The sequence below is a fragment of the Sinocyclocheilus rhinocerous genome, unplaced genomic scaffold (assembly GCF_001515625.1).
Source record: "Sinocyclocheilus rhinocerous isolate Xijiao unplaced genomic scaffold, SAMN03320098_v1.1 scaffold494, whole genome shotgun sequence".
In the NCBI taxonomy this organism is placed as follows: domain Eukaryota; kingdom Metazoa; phylum Chordata; class Actinopteri; order Cypriniformes; family Cyprinidae; genus Sinocyclocheilus; species Sinocyclocheilus rhinocerous.
Genome location: NW_015628684.1, coordinates 817,844 through 840,192, shown reverse-complemented (window position 1 = coordinate 840,192; position 22,349 = coordinate 817,844). Strand labels below are relative to the sequence as shown.

The following is a 22,349-nucleotide window of genomic DNA, read 5'->3' as shown; positions in this document are numbered from 1 at the left end:
TCACTGAAGCGTAAGATTTCTAAAAAGGCAAAATGTGCATTAAAATGAGGGAAATAATTGCAAGGGGGCATTGGTGCAATGGATTGGGATAAGCTGTATGGTGCAGGTGGGTGACATCAGTGTTAAGAAAGGAGTGTTGAGGTAACAGCTGCTCTGCCTTACAGGAGATTGGAGGGGGACTCCGCTGACGTCCTCTGAATCTCCCTCAAGGAGAAACACGCATATCGACAAAAACAAGTAGAGCGCCTTGGACTGACGCTGCTTGCTTTCGTGGAAATGTGTTTTGACGTTTTGCTGCCTGCATCCAGCATTCAGACAGGCGCGTGCGTTATGAAATCCTCGATGCATTCTCTTCCCATCATCCATGTTACTGGACCTACAGCCATAACAACAACCTCATCATCCTCACCACAGTGAAGGTGATGAAGCTGGTGCTGAGATGGTCAGAACCGAGACACTATTTGAGAAGATATGCATGCACTTGATGTGTGAAGGGCAAGGAGGAGACGGAGGGTGCGGGTGGGTAATGTGGCGTTGTTCATGCGACTTCGCCCAGGCTGCTGCTCTCGAGCAAACGTATCGGGACCAGCGGCGGATGGGGTGACTTACCCGAGGGCCGCCCGCCACATCCTGAAGCCCGGGGTGCCTCCGTGGGGCTAGAGGGACGGAGGAAAGATGCAGGAGGCGACGGCAGATGGAGAGGAGCCCATTCTCAACGGAGCTGGGAGGGAAGAGGTGAGACGAGGGCGTGTAAATTCTCCAAATCCAAAATAAATGGTGTAATTTTGTGTTTACATATACAGGTTAGCTGGTATTCTGTAGTACAGTCAGTATTGGTGTTGAGCACAGGAAGGCTGTAACGACGTATATGGCAAGCCATTTTAACATTTGTTACTGACAAATTTTAATTACTTGCTAAACAATCCATTAGAGAATAGTTGTATCTTTATCAGTTTCAATAGTAACTATTAGATACTACTACTTATTCTATTAGTGACGAGTATTTATTGTAGTTCTACTTAGATAGTTAGACCTAGTACCTTTATAAGACAAATCTCTCCAATTTGTTTCTAGTAGCATTTCTTATATTACATGTTTTCTTGTCATATATCATGACTGGTCAGAATGGCTTAGTTATAATTTAATAAAAATGTTATCAACAGAACTACACTGTCTAATATATATATATACATATATATATATACTGTATATATATTACAATTGCTACTAAGAATACTGGAACAGATACTTAAATGTTTGAATGGTTACTGGATACTGAAAAAGTACTAATACCCAATTAAGTTACTAATAGCAAAAGATTAATACAATTACAATATAACAAATAAGTATTAGTGACATAGTGTACGTGTATGTATATATATATATATATATATATATTGAATTTAATGAAGAGTTACTAAAACTGAAAAAGATACAGGTCATTATTGGATTGCTTATATATATCTATATAGTTTAGATCAGGGGTGCCCAATCCTGTTCCTGGATATCTACCTTCCTGTAAAGTTCAGCTCCAACCCTGATCAAACATGCCTGAACCAACTAATTAGGATCTGAAAGAGCACTTGATAATTACAGACAGGTATGTTTGATCCGGGTTGGAACTGAACACTTCAGGTAGGTAGATCTCCAGGACCAGGATTGGCCACCACTGGATTAGGTATAGTATCATAAGTACTAGCTGATTATAGGAAATAAATATCACAAGCCATGTAAACAGCTTGCCATATGACATAATCAAGCTATACTCTTACCAGTATTTTAGTCTCATAATTGTTTTAGTGGTAAATATTGAGACCAGTTTTAATAATATAGCATGTTTCTCCACAGCAAACATTCTGCAGTATATTCCTTGATAACCATATGTTTTATCTCTGCACTTCAGTTTGTTGTTTCCCCAGATGTTTCTGTCCTCAGTCTGGCTATCCTTTCTCTTTTGGAAAAAAAGAGGTTGTACCATTGTATTGGCACAAAATTTAATTGCACAAAAAGTACTGTAGTGGTACATTGATGGTATCAATATGCTAATATAGTGGTACCGAATGATGGACACATAAAGGTTTGCATTATAAGATACTTTAAAGAAAACCATGGTAGTAGCATGGTAGATATTTAAAAACATTGTATAAACCATGGCAGTGTTGGTGTGAATCCCTGTTTGGAGGTGTAAATTCATAATATTTCCCAAGTACGTTTCCACAGATGCATTAAATTGGTAATGCACATTTCAGTTTTTTTCTCTTCTGAGTTTATTAATCAGAACGTTACTAAAGAAAGTGTGTTACCCATAGAACACTAATTAATGCAACGTGTATCATAAAGTGATATATATTCCCCACACAGGGTAATATGCAGGTCTTTACCCTCAGGTCTTGGCAGAGCTTTTCCCTTGGGGCTGTTGTTTTACTACCAGCCTTCTTGGCAACGTCTCTTTCTCATTTTGTCTGCCACTGTACTGAGCTCTTTCCTTTTTACATTTATCATGTTCTTCCGTCAGATAGATGTCCTCTCACTGGTACAGTATCTGATCAAAGGAGGTCTGTGTTATTTCAAGGCAGATAATGACTTCGGTTAGGTCAACAAATCTGTGACAATGCTCAAGACCAGAGTCAGCACTGACCTCCAGGCCCTCCATATTAACAAACTACAGCATTTCTCTCTCTCTCTCTCTTCTCCATTCATTGGTGCTGAGTTAACCTCCTGTCTCTTGTTACATGAAGATCAATAGAAATGGAGACAGCTTGAAGGGAAGAAAGCTGTGAGTCATATCAGAAATGCAGTTTTAAATTAATTTGGTTGGCAGCAGTAATAGGCTACAACAGATAGTGTGCTATTTCTGTACATTTTAGTATGGCATTAATGTGGCACAGGCTGCTGAAGGATGATGAAAGACTGAAGTCAAATGAAGGATGCTGAGAGAGTATCTTGCTTTGACATATTGCTCCTCCTGCCAACATACTTATCTCTCTGACTGTTAAGATGTATCATATTCCTTCTTTAACCAACGCCTTTCTCTGTATTATGTTCCTCTCTCTTGCATAGCCCACTTTCTTTCAGTCATTTTCAATTAACCAAACCACAAATACATAATCGTAAGATTCAAGTAGCTACAGCAGTCAATCAAAGGCCATAATCCTCTTTCTACTTCCACTCCAATGTTAACTTCTGAATTTGTGGTTTGGTTAATAGAAAAAGAGTGAAAGAAAAGGGGCTGTGGAAGAGAGATTGTTATAAAGAGTGTTTGAGCGATTGCAAATGCGCATTTCAAATCTAGAATGTGCAGTTGTATTTATTTTTTTAATGTCTTAACATGGACAAGATTTACTGTATTTTTTTTTCTTTCAGAAAACTTCACGTGCATCCCAGTCGACATCTTATATACAAAGAGAGAAACATTCAGCATTCCTCATTCTTTCATTCTTTTTCTAAGTATTAAATATTTACAATGGTACCTTGGATTACAATACAAGTTTTGAAGTACTTATAAGATTATTTTGCTAAATGTTTGAAATAACGGTCCTATGAAATCAGACTGTGAAGGATTCTCTGTCATGGCAGGTCTTTTTGAATGCATGAGAGAAAGAATGAATTGCAAACAACACTGTTGTTTATAGACTGAAAATACTTAAAAATTCAGAATACAGTTGATAATTAGAATTTGCATAATGTTATCCATTAGGCTAAAAAAATTATGTTCTAAAATAAACTAGCAGACAGTTTCTCAAAGAGCAAAGAGCTTCTCAACAAGTGTTAGCATACCTTTTCTGACAATTGCACTAAAAAATGCTTGTCTGGAATCTCATGTTTGGTGTAAGGTAATTAAGTCTATCATTTGCAACCTAATGTGCATGAAATTTATTTCAGGCCAGACCAAGAGTGTTTTGTGATTTAACCATACAGGTAATTTGCAAATATAATTTGATATTTATTTTTCTCCAGGCAATAAAATCCTAAACATGTCTTAATTATTATAACCATATGCTCACTCTGACATTTTCTCTCTGCCCTCACCTCTCTGCAGCAGCGTCCGGTGAAGCAGTCCTTGGCTTCCTCTCTGTGTTGCGAGTCTCACTGGAAGTGTCTTCTCCTCACTCTGCTCATGTTTGGCTGTTTTGGCACACTGGCCTGGTGCAAGCTGTGCAAAGTTCCAGTGCTAGCTCCGACAGAGCCCGAGGCTGCGGTTGTGGAGCCTGGAGACCCCTCTATGACCTCAGCAAGCTCCGATGTCTACATCCCCCTAGAAGTGGATCTGGATAGCCCCTGTTCCAGCGGCTACATTTATATTCCTCTCGCGTTCCTGGCAATGCTGTACGTGGTCTACCTGGTGGAATGCTGGCACTGCTACTCCAAGACGGCCATGTTGGCTCAAGCAGAGGTTGCGGAGGTTTATGAGCGTGTGCAAAGGCTGCAGCAAGCAACTCCGTGCATCTGGTGGAAGGCCATCAGTTACCACTACGTTCGACGAACAAGACAGGTAACACGCTACCGCAACGGGGACGCCTATACCACTACGCAAGTGTATCATGAGCGTGTAAGCACGCATGCTGCAAGCTCAGAGTTTGACTATGCGAGGTATGGCATCAAAGACGTTTCAAAGGAGCTTAGAGGCCTAATGGATTACCCAGCGGTACGGCTGCGCTTCACCAAATGCTTTAGTTTCGCCAGTGCCCAAGCGGAGGCTGCCTACCTCACCCAGCGCGCACGTTTTTTCGGTGAAAATGAAGGGCTTGATGATTACATGGAGGCACGAGAGGGAATGCATTTGAAGAACGTGGACTTCCGCGAGCACATCCTTGCTTTTCCGGACCCGGCCAGACAGCCCTGGTACGCCAGGTGTAAAGTTTTCTGGCTGGCCTCAGCTCTGCTCTTGTCCTGGCCACTTCGGGTCGTTGCGGAGTATCGCACTGCGTATGTGCATTACCACGTAGAGAAACTGTTTGGCGATGCTGATGATAACAGTAGGGGTGATGTAACTGAGAATGGTGGGGGCAACGAGAATGGAAACGGACCTGGGACCGGGTCGAGCTATCGTGCCATTTCACGTGTCAATACAGTGGACATGACGGAGCTGGAGTGGCACATTCGCTGCAACCAGCAAATGGTGCCTAGCTACTCTGAGGCCCTGTTGATGGATTCCGGTTCGGGGGGTAACCAAGGTACCAACACTCCTCCAGCCGGGCAGGGGACTAACTCAACAGCGGGTGGCCCGACACTTCCAGTGGCCTTCGCTTCGGCGTACTTGCTCCAGAACTGTCCTCGTTGCCGGCGCACCACAAGCAGTGCTTCCTTGCCGTCCCGGCTGAGAGGCCCTACTGCATCCCTGCTGAGTGGAACCATGGCTGGGATGAGAGCAAGTGGATCAGGAGGTGGTCCTGGAGGCCCGGGACGGCTGGTTCTGAGCAGGAGTGGCTTCTCATTGGGGCGTCTCCAGGCTCCTCGGCCGTCATCCCTCTTTCACTCCCGAAGTGTCGGTGGAGGACTTGCGACAAGAGGAGAAGAGGCAAGTGGGGGAGGTGGTTTCTTAGGTTTGGGAGCTAGACAAGATGAAGAGAGCAGAAGAGTGCTGGGGGGAGAGGGGGATGAGGATGAGGAGGTGCCAAATGTGGTAGAAAGAGAAGAAGAAGAAGGTGAGAGAGACGGGGAGGAAAGAGAGCAACAGGAGGAAGCAGAAGAAGAGGAAGCAAGGGAAGGAGACAGACCTCCTACATATCAGGATGCCTTTTTCTTCCCTGTGTTGATTGTGCATGGAGAGGAGAGTTGCCATTCAGGTGAGGACATTTCCTGAAGAGCCCCCATCAAAAATTGCATTGAGGTAGCAGGAAAAAAAAGACGATTAGAAAAGTCATGGCCAAATAGAATGTGAAGGAAGTAATTTGTGAATTGAGCTCCACTCCCCTTGGTCACTGTTGCTAACTCAGACAAACTTTACAGAATATACCATAGGAATGAACTAGGGATATACATACACAATGAGTTTTTACATTGTAATGCATGCATATAATTAATGAGTAAAAAAAAAGAAGGTGAAAACTGATGAGAATGCTGACCACGGAAAACTGAAAAGACAAATAATTTTTAAAAGATGAATCGATACGTATTTGGTTAAAGATCAGAAAAAGAAAAATAAAGCTTGTATCAACTCTGTGTACTTTATGCCACTATTTTAAGTGACCTGACAACAATGTTTTACCATAATATCTGTAAAATTGCATTTAAAGTATCCAATCTCTCAGATCCACCAGAGACTTTCATTAAAAGTGCAAAAGTATGTCTGAGAAAACAACAAATGGCAACAGTTGCTAAGTGGGATTGGTCAGTAAATTTTTTAAGGCAGCACTTAGAGAATGGTCAATTGGTTCAGATTAAGACTGATGCATAAATTGACCAAACAATGACTGATGTTAATATAAACTTATCTATGCAATAAAGAAACAGCAAGAGAGTGTTTGTAAAAATTTAAGGAGATGCACAACAAAAGAAGAACCTTCAATAAACTGCACCTCCTCTGGTCATGGAGCAAAAGACAAGACTATTGTAAAGTCTTCCAAAGATCACGAAGAGAACAGAACAGTTCAGTTCATCAAGAGGAATGTTATTCATCTATACACATAGCTGTGTCCCACAAGTCAAAAAAAAAGTTTTGTTTTATTTAAAGAAAAAAAGAAAAGAGGAACCTCATTAACTGTTAACAAAATGTTGGGATTCAGCTTCTTGAGACATTTCATTGTAACTATTTGTTCTTTTTTTTCAGAATTTCCCTCACTGCATCTACTGTTTTTATGAAATGGATCTTTGATAGAACTAATGGATTCCATTATTATTGCAAGGAATATAATCACATTAAGCTATTTTCTTGCAGCTTCATTGAGAGTGGTTTCTTTCTGCAGGCTAGCAAGTCCCAGTAACATGTTTTTGGTTCGCTTATCAGAAAACTAAAAGTAAAGGTTTGTGGAGATGTTTCCTCAGCTGAAACTACAGCACTTAATCTTGCTTTTGTGAGGTGCTGTTGTAGGTATTTCACATTTATTGTTCGTCAATAATTGTTTATTTGTACATCATATCACCAATTTGCCTCATGAAGACCTTGACACAGAAGAGCACCTCACAGACATAAATAATGGTACAGCATGTTGCCCTCCATCGTAGCCTCTGTGCTCGTCTTCGATTGGCTGAAGTGTCATGTGAATAAATAGGCCAGTCGTAGATGAGACTGCTTAGTGTGCCAAGATACATCCATCTCCTGGTAACTGGATCCTCGTGAGACGTCTTAGTAGTGAGTTCATTGCAGCATACACATGTGAATGTTTAATAATTGGAAAATGTGTACAAACGCACATCTTCCTACTTGTGTTATGCTGTCAAGCTTCAAATATAATCAGCAAATACACTTTGGTAGCAGAAATGCACACGCTTAGTCCTATCATAAGCCTACAGCATGCAGACATGCTCTCTCATTTATCCTTTAGCAGGTCACATAGATGTTGCAACTGTACTGCAAATAATTTAAAACACCTTTGATTAAGAAAAAGAAAATGTTCTTGCAATACTGTCAAAATGTTCTGTCACAATGTGAATGTTGATCTAACAGTGATGTGGTGTCTATTTAAATCACAATGAGAATGTAAAGTATGTCATCCGTGTTTGACAGTGCAGTGTGTTTCATCCATTCGCCTCTTGTTGATACCCAGATGGTGGAAACCTGGATTCCCGGAATACTTGAATTTCTAGAAATCGGAATTGTTCATTTGGATGCACAACTGTCTTCTGGAGTTTAGATGGATGACGAGAGTTTTTTGTTTTTGTTTAGTTGCAGAAGGTTCAGGCAGTCTTGAAATCAACTGTTTGTGTGTGTGTGTGTGTGTGTGTGTGTGTGTGTTTTTTCTTTTTCCAACTACCCTTTTGAGACTTACATAAGAGCCCTTTAATATTTAATGGTAGCATCAAAATCAGAAAGCAATACTTTACTTTTTGTGACCGTGACATTTCAGATGTAGCTAAATTCACTGAGGTGTTTGCAGGATACAGAATGTTTCATTTGTTCTGTTTAAATAAACAGGAGCTTTACATTTGTCCCTCCCCAAAATTAGGCTACTAGGTTGTTAGTGAGCAAAATATTGCTGTTATGCCTCAAACAGGTTTGCCTGAATTATGTTTTACAGTGAATTGGCTTGGAGTTATGAAAGGAGGTATTTAAGTGTGTGTGTTGGAAGGCAGGCTGAAAATGAGGATCGTCACAACTGATGATCGTGATAAACGTAATACTGACGGTTCATAATAAACTGCTTGATTTGAAATCTTATTTGTGCCTTGACATTGCATCAATTTCGTGTCTATCATTTTGTAAACTTAACTGCTTATTTAATAAGTTGTTGTGTAAAAATTTATTTTGACCGTCTGATCAAACAATAAAAAAAAAAACATGCTTGTGATTCATTCAACACACTGCAACTGGAAGGTCAAGTCAAATGCATCTGACCTTCCCATTGCAGTGCCTCCCACAATTTGTAATGTTAATATGCTATCCAGACATGCCTACAGGTTTTATCTCACATTTTAAATTGTTTTAATTTCTAAACAGCCCTTGTTTGTAGAGCTGCTTCCTTATGTCACCGATTAAGTTTAATGTTTTTAAGTCTAAGTCCCCGTTAGGTCCAGTATTCATAAAGAGCGTGTTAAAGTTTATGGAGGTCAGCATACCTGGAACAACAGCAGTTGTAAAAGCGAATCCACCAATCCGAATTGAACACACAGGTTGTATTACATGTTTCCTAATAGCTCGGGATTAAAATGAATTTACTCACTTGTAAGAACTTTTCTCTTTTAGTCCTTATAGTCTACTTTTATTTACATTCAAAAGGTACACAAACTGTAAACAGAATCCTGTTATGAAAATGCCTCTCAGCTGTCTTTCCCTGTCTCTCTCTTAATCCTGTCGTATTTAATTTGAGGTAAAGTAGATTTAAGCCACTCTCGTTAGAGAAAATCACGGATTTAACAGTTACAGTCACGCTGAATCGCTCAGAGACGGCAAGCAGAAAAACTGCATGACCAACAAAGAAGGGTAAGTCTGGTATCTTATCTGATAAATGTGGAAAGTAATTTGCGTTTTTGAGCTGTCTGCGTTCAAGTGTAAAGTTTGTTTTGGATGCTGAGTTGTCAAAGACAAGAACTGCATACAAAACGCTCACAATACCTTTTTTTAACGAAGTCATTGAGGTTGTTACGACTTTACCTGCTGTTGTTTTTATACGGTCTCGTGTTTTAATAGGAGTTAATGTTCGCAATCAGTAAGATGTGACTGATGTGAGAGGCTCGGTAAGCCTCTGTAAGCCGCTTGATACCGCTGAAGCCCGGCGGATCAAACCGAGTGCCGCTGCTGTATAATGAGGCGTCATGACTGATGATTGACGCATTTTCACTTTGACCGAGTGTAAATGCTCGACTCTGCTAGTATGCATTTAAAGGGATAGTTCACCCAAAAATGAAAATTCTGTCATTAATTACTCACCCTCGGGTTGTTCCAAACCCGTAAGACCTTCGTTCATCTTCGGAACACAAATTAAGATATTTTTGATGAAATCTGAGGGCTCTCTGACCCTCCCATAGACAGCAAGGTAACTACCACGTTCAAGGTCCAGAAAAGTACCAAGATGATCAACAAAGTAGTCCGTGTGACATCAGTGGTTCAACTGTAAAGTTACGAAGCTACGAGAATACTTTTTTGGGTGAACTAACCCTTTAATGACAGTCCTTGGCAAGCACTATGTAAATCATCCATACTTTGGGACGCTGCTCGTGAGTTTCTGCCGGTTGCAGAAGGTGTAGAAAGCATTTGATCCACTGACACACAAAAGAGTCATCTATATTGTTGGTTAACATTTAGGAGTAGATTAGGCCTATGTTTAAAAATATTTAGTTTAGAACTACCAAGGTTCTGTGTTATCTTAAAGGTATAGTGCACCCAAAAATTATACTTGTCATTGTTTCCTCACCCTCCTGTTGTTCCAAACCTGAATGAGTTTCTTCTGTTGAACACTATCACAACCCTGCTAAAAGTGCCAGTACGTGCGCTCATTGGCGCCCCTTCAGCTGGTGGCGCCCTAGGCGACCGCCTAGCTCGCCTATGCCTAGAAACGGCCCTGCACACACACACAAAAGATATTTTGAAGAATGTGGGTGATGTTTATGGTAGCCATTGACTTCCATAGCATTTTACTATAGAAGTCAATGGCTACCGCCGGTGCTGTTTTGATTTTGCTACCTCCCATTAAAACAGTACCTAGGTAGTATAATTCGACAACAAAAAATGCTACCTGTCAAATTATGGTTTATTAACGTCTACACCTACCCCAACCCTAATCCTATCTTTACAGTAATGTAAATACAGTAATTATGTGTTGTTTAGGGTTGTGGCTAGAAGGGATACAGCTACGGCCAGAAACCAACAATAAATTAAAATTTCTGCCTATTAGATTGTGTTTTATTAATCTCTACATCTACCCCAACCCTAAACCTACCCCTTACAGTAATGCAAATACAGTAATTATTGTTGTTCAGTGTGAGGAAATTGACGTAATATTGATGTGCGCGTGCGCAGTAAGACCTGTTAGGACAATCTGACAGGACAAATAAAATGTCAAGACACCTGGCAACTGTTTGGTTATTCACATTCTTCAAAATATCTTGTGTTCAGCAGAAGAAATAAACTTTATTATTGCCTTCTTTATTCTATTTTAGATCAAATAAATACAGTCTTGGTCAGCATAAGATACATCTTTCAAAAGACATCAAAAAGTTTAAACCCCCTGTATTAGCATATTCCTTCATTCCTCAGTTCACTTTCAGCCTTCACCCATGGCCATGCTCTCCTCTTTCTCTCTGCCAGATGGTGACTGAGATAGTAAAGGCACAGACCGATTCGGTGGTGTCCAGTGTGGAGTCCATGCTGGCGGATGCTGTCCGAATACAAACGCAGTGCAAGGAGCGCAGCGCAGTGCTGGCTGCGGCTGCAGTGGAGCTGCACGAGGAGACCCAGAGCCTGCGGGAAGAGTGTTAGGCCACACAGCTGGACATGGCCCGCCTCCGACGGACACAAGATGAGCTTCTGGACACAAAACACGCCTACGAGGCCCGTGAGAGACAGACCCGAAAACTTAGCAAGCAGCTTTAAAGAAAGAGTAAAATTTTAATGGACATGCAGATTCAAATCGTCAGAAAGCAAAGTATGAGAAAGAGTACAATGTAAAAAAGTTATTTATATAATTTAAGTATATAAATAAAGTTTTACTGAGAGCAAACAATTCAGTCCTCTAATAACTGTACAAGCTTTCCTGCACTATTTAATAGTGAATATTAAAGGAAAAGTTCACCTAAATATTAAAATTTACTCTGAGGCCATCCAAGATGTTTCATACAAATATGCAGCTTTTTGCTTTCCAAGATGTTAATTGATGGACTGGAGTTGTGTGGATTACTTGTAATGTTTTTATCAGCTTTTTTGATTCTTCATTTGACGGCACCCATTCACTGCAAAGGATCCATTGGTCAGCAAGAGATTTCTTGAGATGCTAAATTTCTCCAAATCTATTAATATGTAGAAACAAACTACAAGATCTTGCCTCAAATTGAATGGAAAAGGGTGGCATTAAATTAAATCTTTAAAATTAAATTAAATCTTTAAATTAAAAATGTCAAAGAAGTCATCATGCACCTTTAATATATAGACATTGTGAGACTATAAGCACTTGGTTGACAAATTTAATTGCTTTGAAATGTTCACACAGCCATAAACTCTGACATAGCGGGTTATACAACAGATTTAGTATTCATAAAAAATGTCAGTGCATAATCCATAACCAGCAGTTCTAAAACAATAGTAGTAAGTTAAATGACAATGTACAAAAAGTTGCAGAAAAGAGGAGAAATGATTCGATGATGATGAAGCATTTAGTGGACACTGGACCTGGACACTGTGCTGCCGGGATGGGCGGAAGGACACTGTGTTTCGGAGGACTTTAGTGCTGTGGGCAGCACCACGGATTTGGCACTTCGCCTGTGTAAAGCGGATACCATCACAGGCTAAATTATGGATTTATGTCCCTGTCATCCCAAACACACACACACACACTCCTACCTCCCGTGGCTGTGTGCAGGAAAAAGCCATTTAAAAAATGACATCTCTACTGGGCACAAGATTAATAGCCAAACACTCTCGGAAAGACACTCTCAAGCAGTTTTGCTCATGTTAAGGACGCCAAGGACTATGAGTAGGAGAAATGTGAAATTAGGGGGGAAAAACACTTATGGGAGATTCCTGGCCCAAAAAAATAGGCACAGGAGCACCGTCTAATGGGATTTATGGAGTAATTCATATAAACAGACAGCAGAGGGCGAGAAGTTGTACATTAACAAAGAGCAGGCTTAAGTTAAAAGTTACAGTACAGTGGTTAACTTGGTTTGACTCCAGGTCAGTTAGGTTCAATTTAATGGTTGTTATTCTACAATTCTTTGAACTGACATATGTACTCATGAAATGAGAGTGCCTTTTTTGAAGATTTGAGTATGAACTCCTCAAGTTTATTTTTTGATATCGTTTTGCTGCTTATGAAAACACTGACAATGTTGTCAGATTTGATCTCTTTGCATAAAGCCGTGTCTCAATCAGTTCAGGTCACACCACCAATCTGGCAACCGCACACTATCACCTGCCAGGTCTGTGCTGCCAGCCACAGATCAGTAACCATGGCAACTAACCCTTGGTAAAAATGCGTATACTGGAGCTGCCAAAATCCTCTCGGCTCAGCTAGCCAACTGCTAGCCAGCAGCGTGATTGTCAATGCGAGCGTATGTACGTGTGAGTGAGTGTGTTCAAGCGGCACATAGACTGCTTTAGTGTGGGGCGACATAGATTAGCTGTGTCTCTGTTCACTAAGAACGTCCTGGGCGGTTGAAGAAGGGCTCCGTTTCAGAAGGGGTCGCTGATGGGTCCTCTCCTTCTGACCGGATTTCTGACCCGTTGTTACGCTGGAGCAGGACCAGAACTGCTATGATCAACCAAAAGAAGAAATTCACCCATACTGCTGTCTGAGAGAGAGAAAGAAAAAAAAAGTTTCTTAAAGATGATGCTAGGGAGAAAAAATAATCAATAAATAAATAAATAATTTTAGGACTTTGTAATTAAAGGCATTGCATAAAAATAATAACAAAACAAAATAATTTCATGATATGGAATGATCTTTTTTTTTAATTGCCATGTCTGAAATTTCACTCAGATTTAAAAATAAATAATTTAAAAAAATAAAAAATATTTTGTAATTACAGACATTGCATAATAAAATAATTATAATACTAATTAAAATAAATAATGAAATAAAATATAATCATTTCATGATATAGTATGATCTTGTTTTTTTAATTGCCATGTATCAAATTTCACGTTTTAGATTTCGTTTTGTTTTTTGTACCTCTTATAAATTATATTAGAATGATTTCTGAAGGATCATGTAACACTAAAGTAATGACTGCTAAAAAATCATTACAATAGAAAATTAAATTTTAATACTATGTTACAATATTAAGATTGTTTTTAGCTTTTTGACCAGTAGTGCATAAAATAAAAAATAATGCTATAATATATATAAATATCTTTTTTTTCTAGCTAGTTGCCAATACAACATTTCTTTTGTTTTTTGTACCTCTTATAAATTATATTAGAATGATTTCTGAAGGATCATGTAACACTAAAGTAATGACTGCTAAAAAATCATTACAATAGAAAATTTAATTGTAATACTATGTTACAATATTAAGATTGTTTTTAGCTTTTTGACCAGTAGTGCATAAAATAAAAAAATAATGCTATAATATATATAAACATCTTTTTTTTTCTAGCTAGTTGCCAAAACAACATTTCTCATTTTCAATTAGATTAACTTGATGTACTAAAATAAATAAAACTGAAATAAAATTACATTTAAAAACTATTTAAGATATGTAAAGTATGACATATTTTACAAAAGATAAAGCTAATAAAAACAGCAAATTACTAAAACTTTAACTGAATTTAAAACAAAAATAGAAAATACAAAAAATAAGAACTAATTCAAAATGCTGATCTCAATGTGCTTGTGATCAAGGTTTGTAGCTGCAGTACCTCTGCACTGTGTAGTCTGGAGTAGAACTGACTCCCATTTATAGGGCTCATCCAAGGCTTATTTTGTGCTTCTTCACACCTGCAAATGCACAAAACCTACAAGTCATTTATGGTTGTTATCATGGTCAATACTGTCTGCCTGCAATAATCCAAAGCTATTACAGAGGTCTCTCACTCACACTCACCTGGTTATATTTTTCGCTGTTTGAATCACTGAGTCGCACAGTCTGTCTCGGCCGATTTTCAGGATGCATCCCGTCACCAAGAGGAAGAAGAGGAAGACTCCAGACAAGCCAAGAGTAACATTCATCCATAATTTCTCTCTGATATCAGACAACATTGCACAATGCTTGCATTACATTTTAGAAAAAAATATATTGTTGCTATTATTACATTTTTATCTTAATGTATTTAAACTGAGTTTAAACTGCATTTATTTTTCTGAGTATTCAGAAGTTTTAATGAAAAACACTTCACCTGTTCATATGAACAAGGTTTTACACCCTGAGAGTACAAGGAATGCTGTAACATCTCTTACTGAATTTGAAATTAGTTTTTTCCCCTACATTTAATAATGGTGCATTGAGAGGATTCTTATCATTTTGTTTAGATCATAATGTATTAACAGCTTATTATTAAGATATATACACACTACCATTTAACTGTTTGGGGTCACCAAGAGTTTTTGTAGTTAATATATTTGCTCACCAAGGCTGCATTTATTTGATTAAGCTACAGTAAAAACAGTAATACAGTGAAATATTATTACAATTTTCAATAAGTGTTTTCTATTTTAATATATTTTATATTTTGATTTCCTTCAGAGATCATTCTAATGTGCTGATTTGGTGTTTAAAAAACATTTCTTATTAATACCAAATCTGAAAACAGCTGCTTAATTTTTTTAATTAATCTGAAATATAATTTTTTTTGTAACATTAAGTCATTTCCATCACTTTTGGTCAATTTAATGCATCGCTACTTAAATAGAAGTATACATTTCTTTTAAAAAAAATCTTACTGACCCCAATGTCACATATCTAAATACTAACAACTTATTTTTATGAGTTTGCATCATGTCCGTTTAGATCTCCTCCTGCAGTCCATTTATACTAGAGCATGGCATAACAGGAAACAGAAATGGAGGTACCTTCAGATAACCTCTGTTCTCATTCCTAAACCAAACTCACTAGCACATGAATTTAATGTATTCCTGGACATACCTTTTCACCTCTCCGTCAACACAGGCCATGTAGATCCAGTAGAGAGTGAGTGAAAAGCAGAAGACGGCCACACACACTGAGATGGCTGACACAAAGTAACAAAGGGAAGGAGAACTGGATGAAAGCACAGCGATGGATGAGGAGTTCAGACGCACTGAACCGTACAGCATGCACTTCCCATCAAAACTGCCCTGTTTAAGTGAAAAAAGAAAGATAAAACTCTGTTATAAAAATGCATCTTATGACCAAAGTAAACACTTCTCATGAATAAGGTACAACAAAGAGCTAAAGGGGGGAAAAAAAGAGCTGTTTAAATTTTGTATTCATTTTCTATGGGGTTTGCTTTTTTTTCAGTACACAATTTATTTTTAAAGGGGTCATATGATGCTTTTTTAAAGATCATTATTTTGTGTATTTGGTGTAACAGAATATGTTGACATGCTTTAATGTTCAAAAAACACATTATTTTTCAAATACTGTACATTATTGTAGGTCCTCTATGCCCCGCCTCTCTCGAACGCACGGCTACAGACTGCAGTCAGCGAGAGTAGCCGCTTGCAGTCGGGGGCGGAGTTGAAAACGGAGCCGTCAAGCCGGGCATTTCTGCTCCCGTTAGTGACGCTCTCAAAGCGCTCCATCTGGATATAGAAGAACTCCCGGAAGTTACTGAACCACTTAATCAGCTGGGAAGTGACACAGCGATTGAACTGTGTAGAGAAAAACAGAAACGCCAAGTTAATTCCGGCAGCATTTCAAAAGATGGTATATAATGATTGTAAGTCAGCACATTTTAGTGCAATGTTTTAAAGACACTGTGTGATGTTTAACGTAAAAGACACCAATACAGCTTTAATGTAATACATATAATTTCAATAAAAATTCCATAGATATTCATTTATTACAAATGCAGGAACATTTTCTGACTGTTCTAAATGAGCCAAAGCGTTTCAAAAGGAAGCCATGCCACACTGCTGTATATAGGTCAGTGTAAATTCATTCAATAAGTCATTAGCCCATATAATTTGTGCAGGTTATGCACACACAGCTATACTATTTTGTGTTCAGGATATGAATGATGCTCACTTTGACATCAGGGAAATATGTCTTGAGTGTGCTGGAGCTGGGGTAGCGTGTGTGAAAGAACATGAGTTTGGCTTTCTTCAGGTGGCACGGAGAGAGACCTTCCTGAGAGTGTAGATGGTTAAGGAATGCTTGATACAAACAAACAAATAAATACATGTATACTACCATTCAAATGTTAGGGAACTGCAATATTTTTTTAAAGAATTTTTAAGTAAATGTCTCATGCTCACCATAGCTATTTAATCAAACATACTTGGAAAACTGTAATATTGTGAAACATTATTGCAACTTAAAATAACTGTTTTCTATTTTATGTTGCTGTAATGACATAGCTGGATGTTTAGCAGAAATTACTCCAGTTTTCAGTGTCACATGATCCATCAGAAATCATTCTAGTGCTGATTTGCTACTTAAGAAACATTTCTTATTATTATCAGTGCTGAAAACAGTTGTGCTGCTTAATATTTTAGTGAAAACCGAGAATAGTTTTTCTGCAGGATTCCTTGATGAATACAAAGTTCAAAAGAATGGCATTTATTTGAAATATTGAGCGACATTATAAATGTCTTCACTGTCAATTTAAAACATCCTTGCTGATTAAAACTATTCATTTCTTTAAAAAATTATCTTAGTGACCCCAAACGTTTGCACAGTAGTGTATATATATATAAATGTATACATGTGTATCTATTTTCACAGCTTTTATAAAAGGATATTGACCCAGCAGCAAGATAGAGTGCTGCATCTCCTCCATCCACCACTCCTGCTCCACCTCCTCTCATCCCTCCTTCCCTCGCTCTATCCGACGGAGAGGGGTCTAGCTGGCCCAGCAACGGGAGGGGTGGGAACGTAGAGTTGTGTGAACGGAAGTCCATGAAAGACTCAGACAGGCAGTCCTTATGAAAAGGCAAACTGGAGAGGGAGCGGGTAAAGAGATTCTGCATGGTGTAGTGAAGAAGGGGCAGGGGAACGGGGTTGTCTGGGGGATAGGAGGGCAGGAAGTGCCCTTTGCTCCTAGGGGGTAAAAGAGCCGGGAGAGGAGGCTGGGGTAGCGGAGCGAGGCTGGGATTGGCTTGAGGGAGGAGGAGGTCCTTGTGTACACTCTGAGTAATAGGGGCCCTCTTGTCTTGAGGACTCTTTGTGATAAGTGGCAATGCTTCCACCTGCTCTGCCACATAAATTCTCGGCCTCCGGTCTGGGTTTAGATCCAACGTCATGCTGGTTTCTTGAGGAACGGCGGTGGATGTGACTGCCGAGGGGTCGGTTTCGGCATAGTGGCGGACAACTCTGTCGATAACTTGAGCCACAACATTTGCCAGCTCTTGTTTTAGAGCTTGTGCAAACTTCTGCCCTCCTTCTGCGCTCTCCCAATCACCTCTGACCAGGCTGCATCCCAGCCACACCTGATCGCCATTTAACTCCAAATCCAGGTCCACGGAGGTCTCTGGAAACATCCCGGCATTCCCATTGGTTTCATTGGGTTTCTTAGACGAACAGCGCGGAGGAGAAAATCCACTGCTGATGAGCGGATCATCGCTGTCTGAAAACATCTCCGCAACCTCATCGAGATTGATCGGCCCATTCTCTTGTTCTTTCTCTCCTCCTTTCTCGTCATCCGCCTGCCCTCCGTACGCTTTCCACACCTTGCGTTGGAGTTCCAGAAGTTTCCCTCTGGTTTCCTCCAGCTGGAGCTTTAGTTCTTGCCGCTGTCGCTTCCTACCTTCCCTGCTTTCCCTCCTGTTCGCTTGTTCTGCTGCCTTCCTCTCGTCCATTCTAACCGAAGCTGTACTCTTCCTCCCCCTCTTCCCTTCTCTCCTCGTTTCTTCTTCGCTTCTAGCTGCCGAGTCCATCCTGAGTCTCTTAACTCTTGCAAAATCCTGCCCCCAGTCGCCAGGATCGGGACCCGAACCTTGTCCCCGTTCTCCAGGACAGCGCTGCGATGATCCCATAGCCCCAACAGCAAACTCTCTCTTCCCAAACACATCCTCCTCACTTACATCATCATCTACCAGAAGCCCAGGGAACAAGCCCTGGCGCTGTCGGAAACTACCCCACCTCTGGGATGCGCTGTTGGGGTGCATGAGAGGGGAGAAGAGCGGGTGGGAAGACAGGCTGCCGGGGGAAAATCGGTGGCTTGAGGGGTTGGAATCTGGCAGGCTGCGATACAGTTCGAAGGGACACATCTGGGAAAGCTGCTGATGAAATCGATCCGAAGGGGAATCCATAGCCCCCTTTTCCGTTCTGATCTGGTTTCAGGATCTTTAAAGAGAATAATAAATGCATAATCGTAGACAAAAATATGCAGCTATTTGGACGGGTTTAAAAATTGTTCATAATCCTCTCATTGTTATCAGCATCATCATCGGCTCTTTTTTTCCTCTCTGCATGTGTGCGTTATCTATCCGCTGACAGCTGTACCCTGTGTTTGTTCAGACTGTTGACTCTATTGCTCTCATCCTTCTTTCTCTCTCTCCCTTTCCCTTTCCCACATACATACTCAGCACAACACAAATACATGGATGTGAGACAGTAAATATTTTAATGAGATTACTATAGTCCCAAAAGCTCTAAATTTGCATTTTAACTTATTTCATACCTTGTAGTACTAGAGTTTTGTTTATAGATAGATAGATAGATAGATAGATATGGAATAAAAACTCTTAAAATCCTATTCTATCCTAAAATCAGATTAATAGAACTGCATGTGTGCGTTATCTATCCGCTGACAGCTGTACCCTGTGTTTGTTCAGACTGTTGACTCTATTGCTCTCATCCTTCTTTCTCTCTCTCCCTTTCCCTTTCCCACATACATACTCAGCACAACACAAATACATGGATGTGAGACAGTAAATATTTTAATGAGATTACTATAGTCCCAAAAGCTCTAAATTTGCATTTTAACTTATTTCATACCTTGTAGTACTAGAGTTTTGTTTATAGATAGATAGATATTGAATAAAAACTCTTAAAATCCTATTCTATCCTAAAATCAGATTAATAGAAATTACTCTCCTAAACTGACGTTTATGCCTTTTCCTCATTGCACAAACGCCACAGATGTCATCAGATTACTGCTGGAATATAAAGCCGTTTAACTGCCGTGAAAAAAAAAAATGTAACAGATGGACGGACAACACCCTCACGGATAAATTATAGAAATTGAGTTGCGTTCATTACTGATACACTAACCAACTCTCCGTAAATAATATCGCAGAGTTTACATCAAAGTTTTCTTGTCGTTATGAAGACGGATATCTCGCTCCTGCTTGAATACCGGTGCAGAGCGGACATTTGTAAACTCCGCGCGCTCGTGTCGCAGATTCATTAACAGATAAACAGATGAGGCGCGTTTGACAAGGACAAACAAATACGCACATGTAGCAAAAGGTAAAAAGGAACAGAAAAAGATCTAAAAACTTACAAAACAGTCAGTCAGAAAGCATCCCCCGGTCGGTCGCTGTCCTATCGTGTTATATTTCGGTCTCGTCGAGGTGTCCGCTGGTCACCGGCAGCATCAGCGTTAAAAGCGCCACCGAGTTTCCTGTTATTGCCGTCGCTCCTGTCTCGCGCTGTCCATCTCTCATCCTCGCGCACTCTATCGCGTGGTGATCAGCCAGTAGGCATCGAGGCGTGAGGGAGGGATGTCCGCTGCCCCCGCGCGCACACACACACACACGCACGGTTTACTGTTCCTCTCTCTCCTCTGACTCTCTCACACACTCTCCACGTGGGGCAACTACTTGGTTATGAGCCTGCACCAATCAAAAACGACCTGATTTACTAAAATAATCTGATGTACATATGGTAAGTATACCATGGTGACCTTTTTTCTGACAAAATTATTTGTTAATATTTTTAATTAATGACTGATTTGTAATATAGAATCTCATTCAAGCAATTTAAGAAGCTTTCGGTATCATCTAAATTCATAAATCCAATTGGAATAATGATTGAAATAGATGCTAAGAAGAGAACAGAAAAATTTCCTTAGATCTAGTAAACCTAAGACTGTAGATCTCTCTCTCTCTCTTTTTTGTAGGCCTACATATAGCTCACCACAGAACATTGTTCACATATAAGATAAAATGCCCCTGAATTACGCTAATGCTCAAAAGTTTGGGGTCATAAGATTTTATTTTATTTCTTGAAAGAAATTAATACTTTTATTCTGCAAGGATGCATTACATTGATCAAAAGCGAAAGTAAAGATTTATATAGTCCTATATACATTTTCTATTAATCAAAGAATCCTGAAAAATCAGTCTCCCTAAAAAATTAAGCAAGACAACGGTTTTCAACATTGATAATAATAAGAAGTGTTTCTAGAGCAGCAAATCAGCACTTAGAATGATTTCTGAAGGATCATGTGGCACTGAAGACTGGCGTTATGGCTGCTGAAAATTCAGCTTTGCATCACAAATAAATTACCTTTAAAAATATTAAAATAGGAAACAGTTATTTTGATAATATTACACAATATTAATGTTTCACTGTATTTTTGATCAAACAAATGCAACCTTGTTGCGCATAGGAGACTTCTTTCAAAAACATGAATATATCTTACCAAGCCAAACTTTTGAACTGTAGTGTATATCACAAGAAACGTAAAGAAAATCTTTCACAATTTGAAACCCCTTACAGCTCATTTAAATGTCTAGTAAGACATTATTACAATAAATTACTAATAAAGAACATGCAAAATGCAAAAAGGGTTCCAAAAAATCCTTTATCCCATAGGAACATATTTGCTTCTCTAAGTATTCTTTCTCTGTTTCTACTGGAATGCTTTAGGAGAGGTTCTAAATAATAATAGAACTTAGTTTTTTCTCATTTTCATGACAAATATGACTAATACCACATAAGAGCTATATTATAGTAACACTGACTGTAGTATGTTGGAAACCTATGATTACAATTTTTGTAGAATTGATTGTTTTGAGAGAGGATGGATATTTACTAGTGTGCATAAATAATGGTAGATAATAGGTTGATACATAATATACACAATATTTCAGAACTAAAGGGTCTGTTTTTTTGTTTGACTAAATTAACTTTTTTCGATAAAACATGTGCCCTATGAGACTGTATGCCAAGGCCAGAATGAAAAAGCAGCAACAGAGCTCTTCATAATCAGAGACTCCTCCACCCCTCAATGTGTGAAAGCTGATTATCGGTCCCTCCACTCCTCTTCATAGCACCCCTTCTCTCTCTTTCATTGTTTCCATCACTCCCTCTCTCCCCCACTTCACTGAAATACCCCTCAACCAACCAAACTGTTCACAATAACCACTGGCTCCTGTTGTTATGGAAACAAGAAATGTGTCACAACGCCTTATTAATAAAAGGTGCTTGTGACTATAGAGCCATCTAAGTAAACAAATGTAACCAAAATGAAGTTTTAAAACACAAATATTGGCCAGATACAGTACAGACAGGACACACACCCTGCATACTTTGACGTTAACGCTAAACGGATTTCTGTCTGTTTCATTTCTGACTCAATTTATTTCTCTATAAAAACGGACTAAGTGTTCAACACAGGTGTTAAATTCCTTGCTAAAGTCCATTTGCACTGTAAACATACACACACCTTTTGTAAGGTCAGGCCGAAAGGCTTTTGAACTACATTAGCAACTCACACTGAATCCTTTGAACCGAAGCCAAATGACTGACAGCAAACAATATTAAAATGCATGAGCAATTCTAACAAAGAGCTATGAAATACACCAAAGGGTACACGCAGCCATTTGCGAGCAGTGTTTTAAAAATGCCACACGAATGTCGATCCTTTCAAATGGTGGCAGACATATCAAAATGTCTCATTTGAATGAGTCACGATCAAACATATTGCATTATGAGTCGGTAATATGCGC

At 39.3% G+C, this 22,349-nt stretch overlaps 2 protein-coding genes across 2 annotated transcripts; one reads left to right on the top strand and one right to left on the bottom strand.

Annotated features, from left to right (window-relative positions):
- Positions 1 to 651: 651 nt before the first annotated feature.
- Positions 652 to 6,028, top strand: LOC107738035 (transmembrane protein 151B-like). Its single transcript, XM_016549709.1, has 2 exons — positions 652 to 735; positions 4,040 to 6,028. The coding sequence occupies exons 1-2, from the start codon at positions 676 to 678 to the stop codon at positions 5,801 to 5,803; spliced, it is 1,824 nt and encodes a 607-aa protein (XP_016405195.1). The 5' UTR covers positions 652 to 675; the 3' UTR covers positions 5,804 to 6,028.
- Positions 6,029 to 11,773: 5,745 nt separating this feature from the next.
- Positions 11,774 to 20,215, bottom strand: LOC107738073 (prospero homeobox protein 1-like). The gene is made up of 8 exons (XM_016549752.1): positions 19,898 to 20,215; positions 17,193 to 18,735; positions 16,477 to 16,584; positions 16,014 to 16,100; positions 15,394 to 15,614; positions 14,356 to 14,493; positions 14,171 to 14,249; positions 11,774 to 13,101 (listed from the first exon to the last, which is right to left on the bottom strand). Exons 2-8 carry the CDS (start codon positions 18,699 to 18,701, stop codon positions 12,946 to 12,948), a joined length of 2,298 nt encoding a protein of 765 aa, XP_016405238.1. The 5' UTR covers positions 18,702 to 18,735; positions 19,898 to 20,215; the 3' UTR covers positions 11,774 to 12,945.
- Positions 20,216 to 22,349: the final 2,134 nt, after the last annotated feature.

Coding starts and splice junctions, on each gene's coding strand:
- LOC107738035 (XM_016549709.1), top strand. CDS start 676: ATGCAGGAGGCGACGGCAGATGGAGAGGAGCCCATTCTCAACGGAGCT. Junction 736..4,039: donor ACGGAGCTGGGAGGGAAGAG/GTGAGACGAGGG, acceptor ACCTCTCTGCAG/CAGCGTCCGGTGAAGCAGTC.
- LOC107738073 (XM_016549752.1), bottom strand. CDS start 18,701: ATGGATTCCCCTTCGGATCGATTTCATCAGCAGCTTTCCCAGATGTGT. Junction 16,101..16,476: donor CATATTTCCCTGATGTCAAA/GTGAGCATCATT, acceptor TTCTCTACACAG/TTCAATCGCTGTGTCACTTC. Junction 14,250..14,355: donor ACAGCGAAAAATATAACCAG/GTGAGTGTGAGT, acceptor GTGCATTTGCAG/GTGTGAAGAAGCACAAAATA.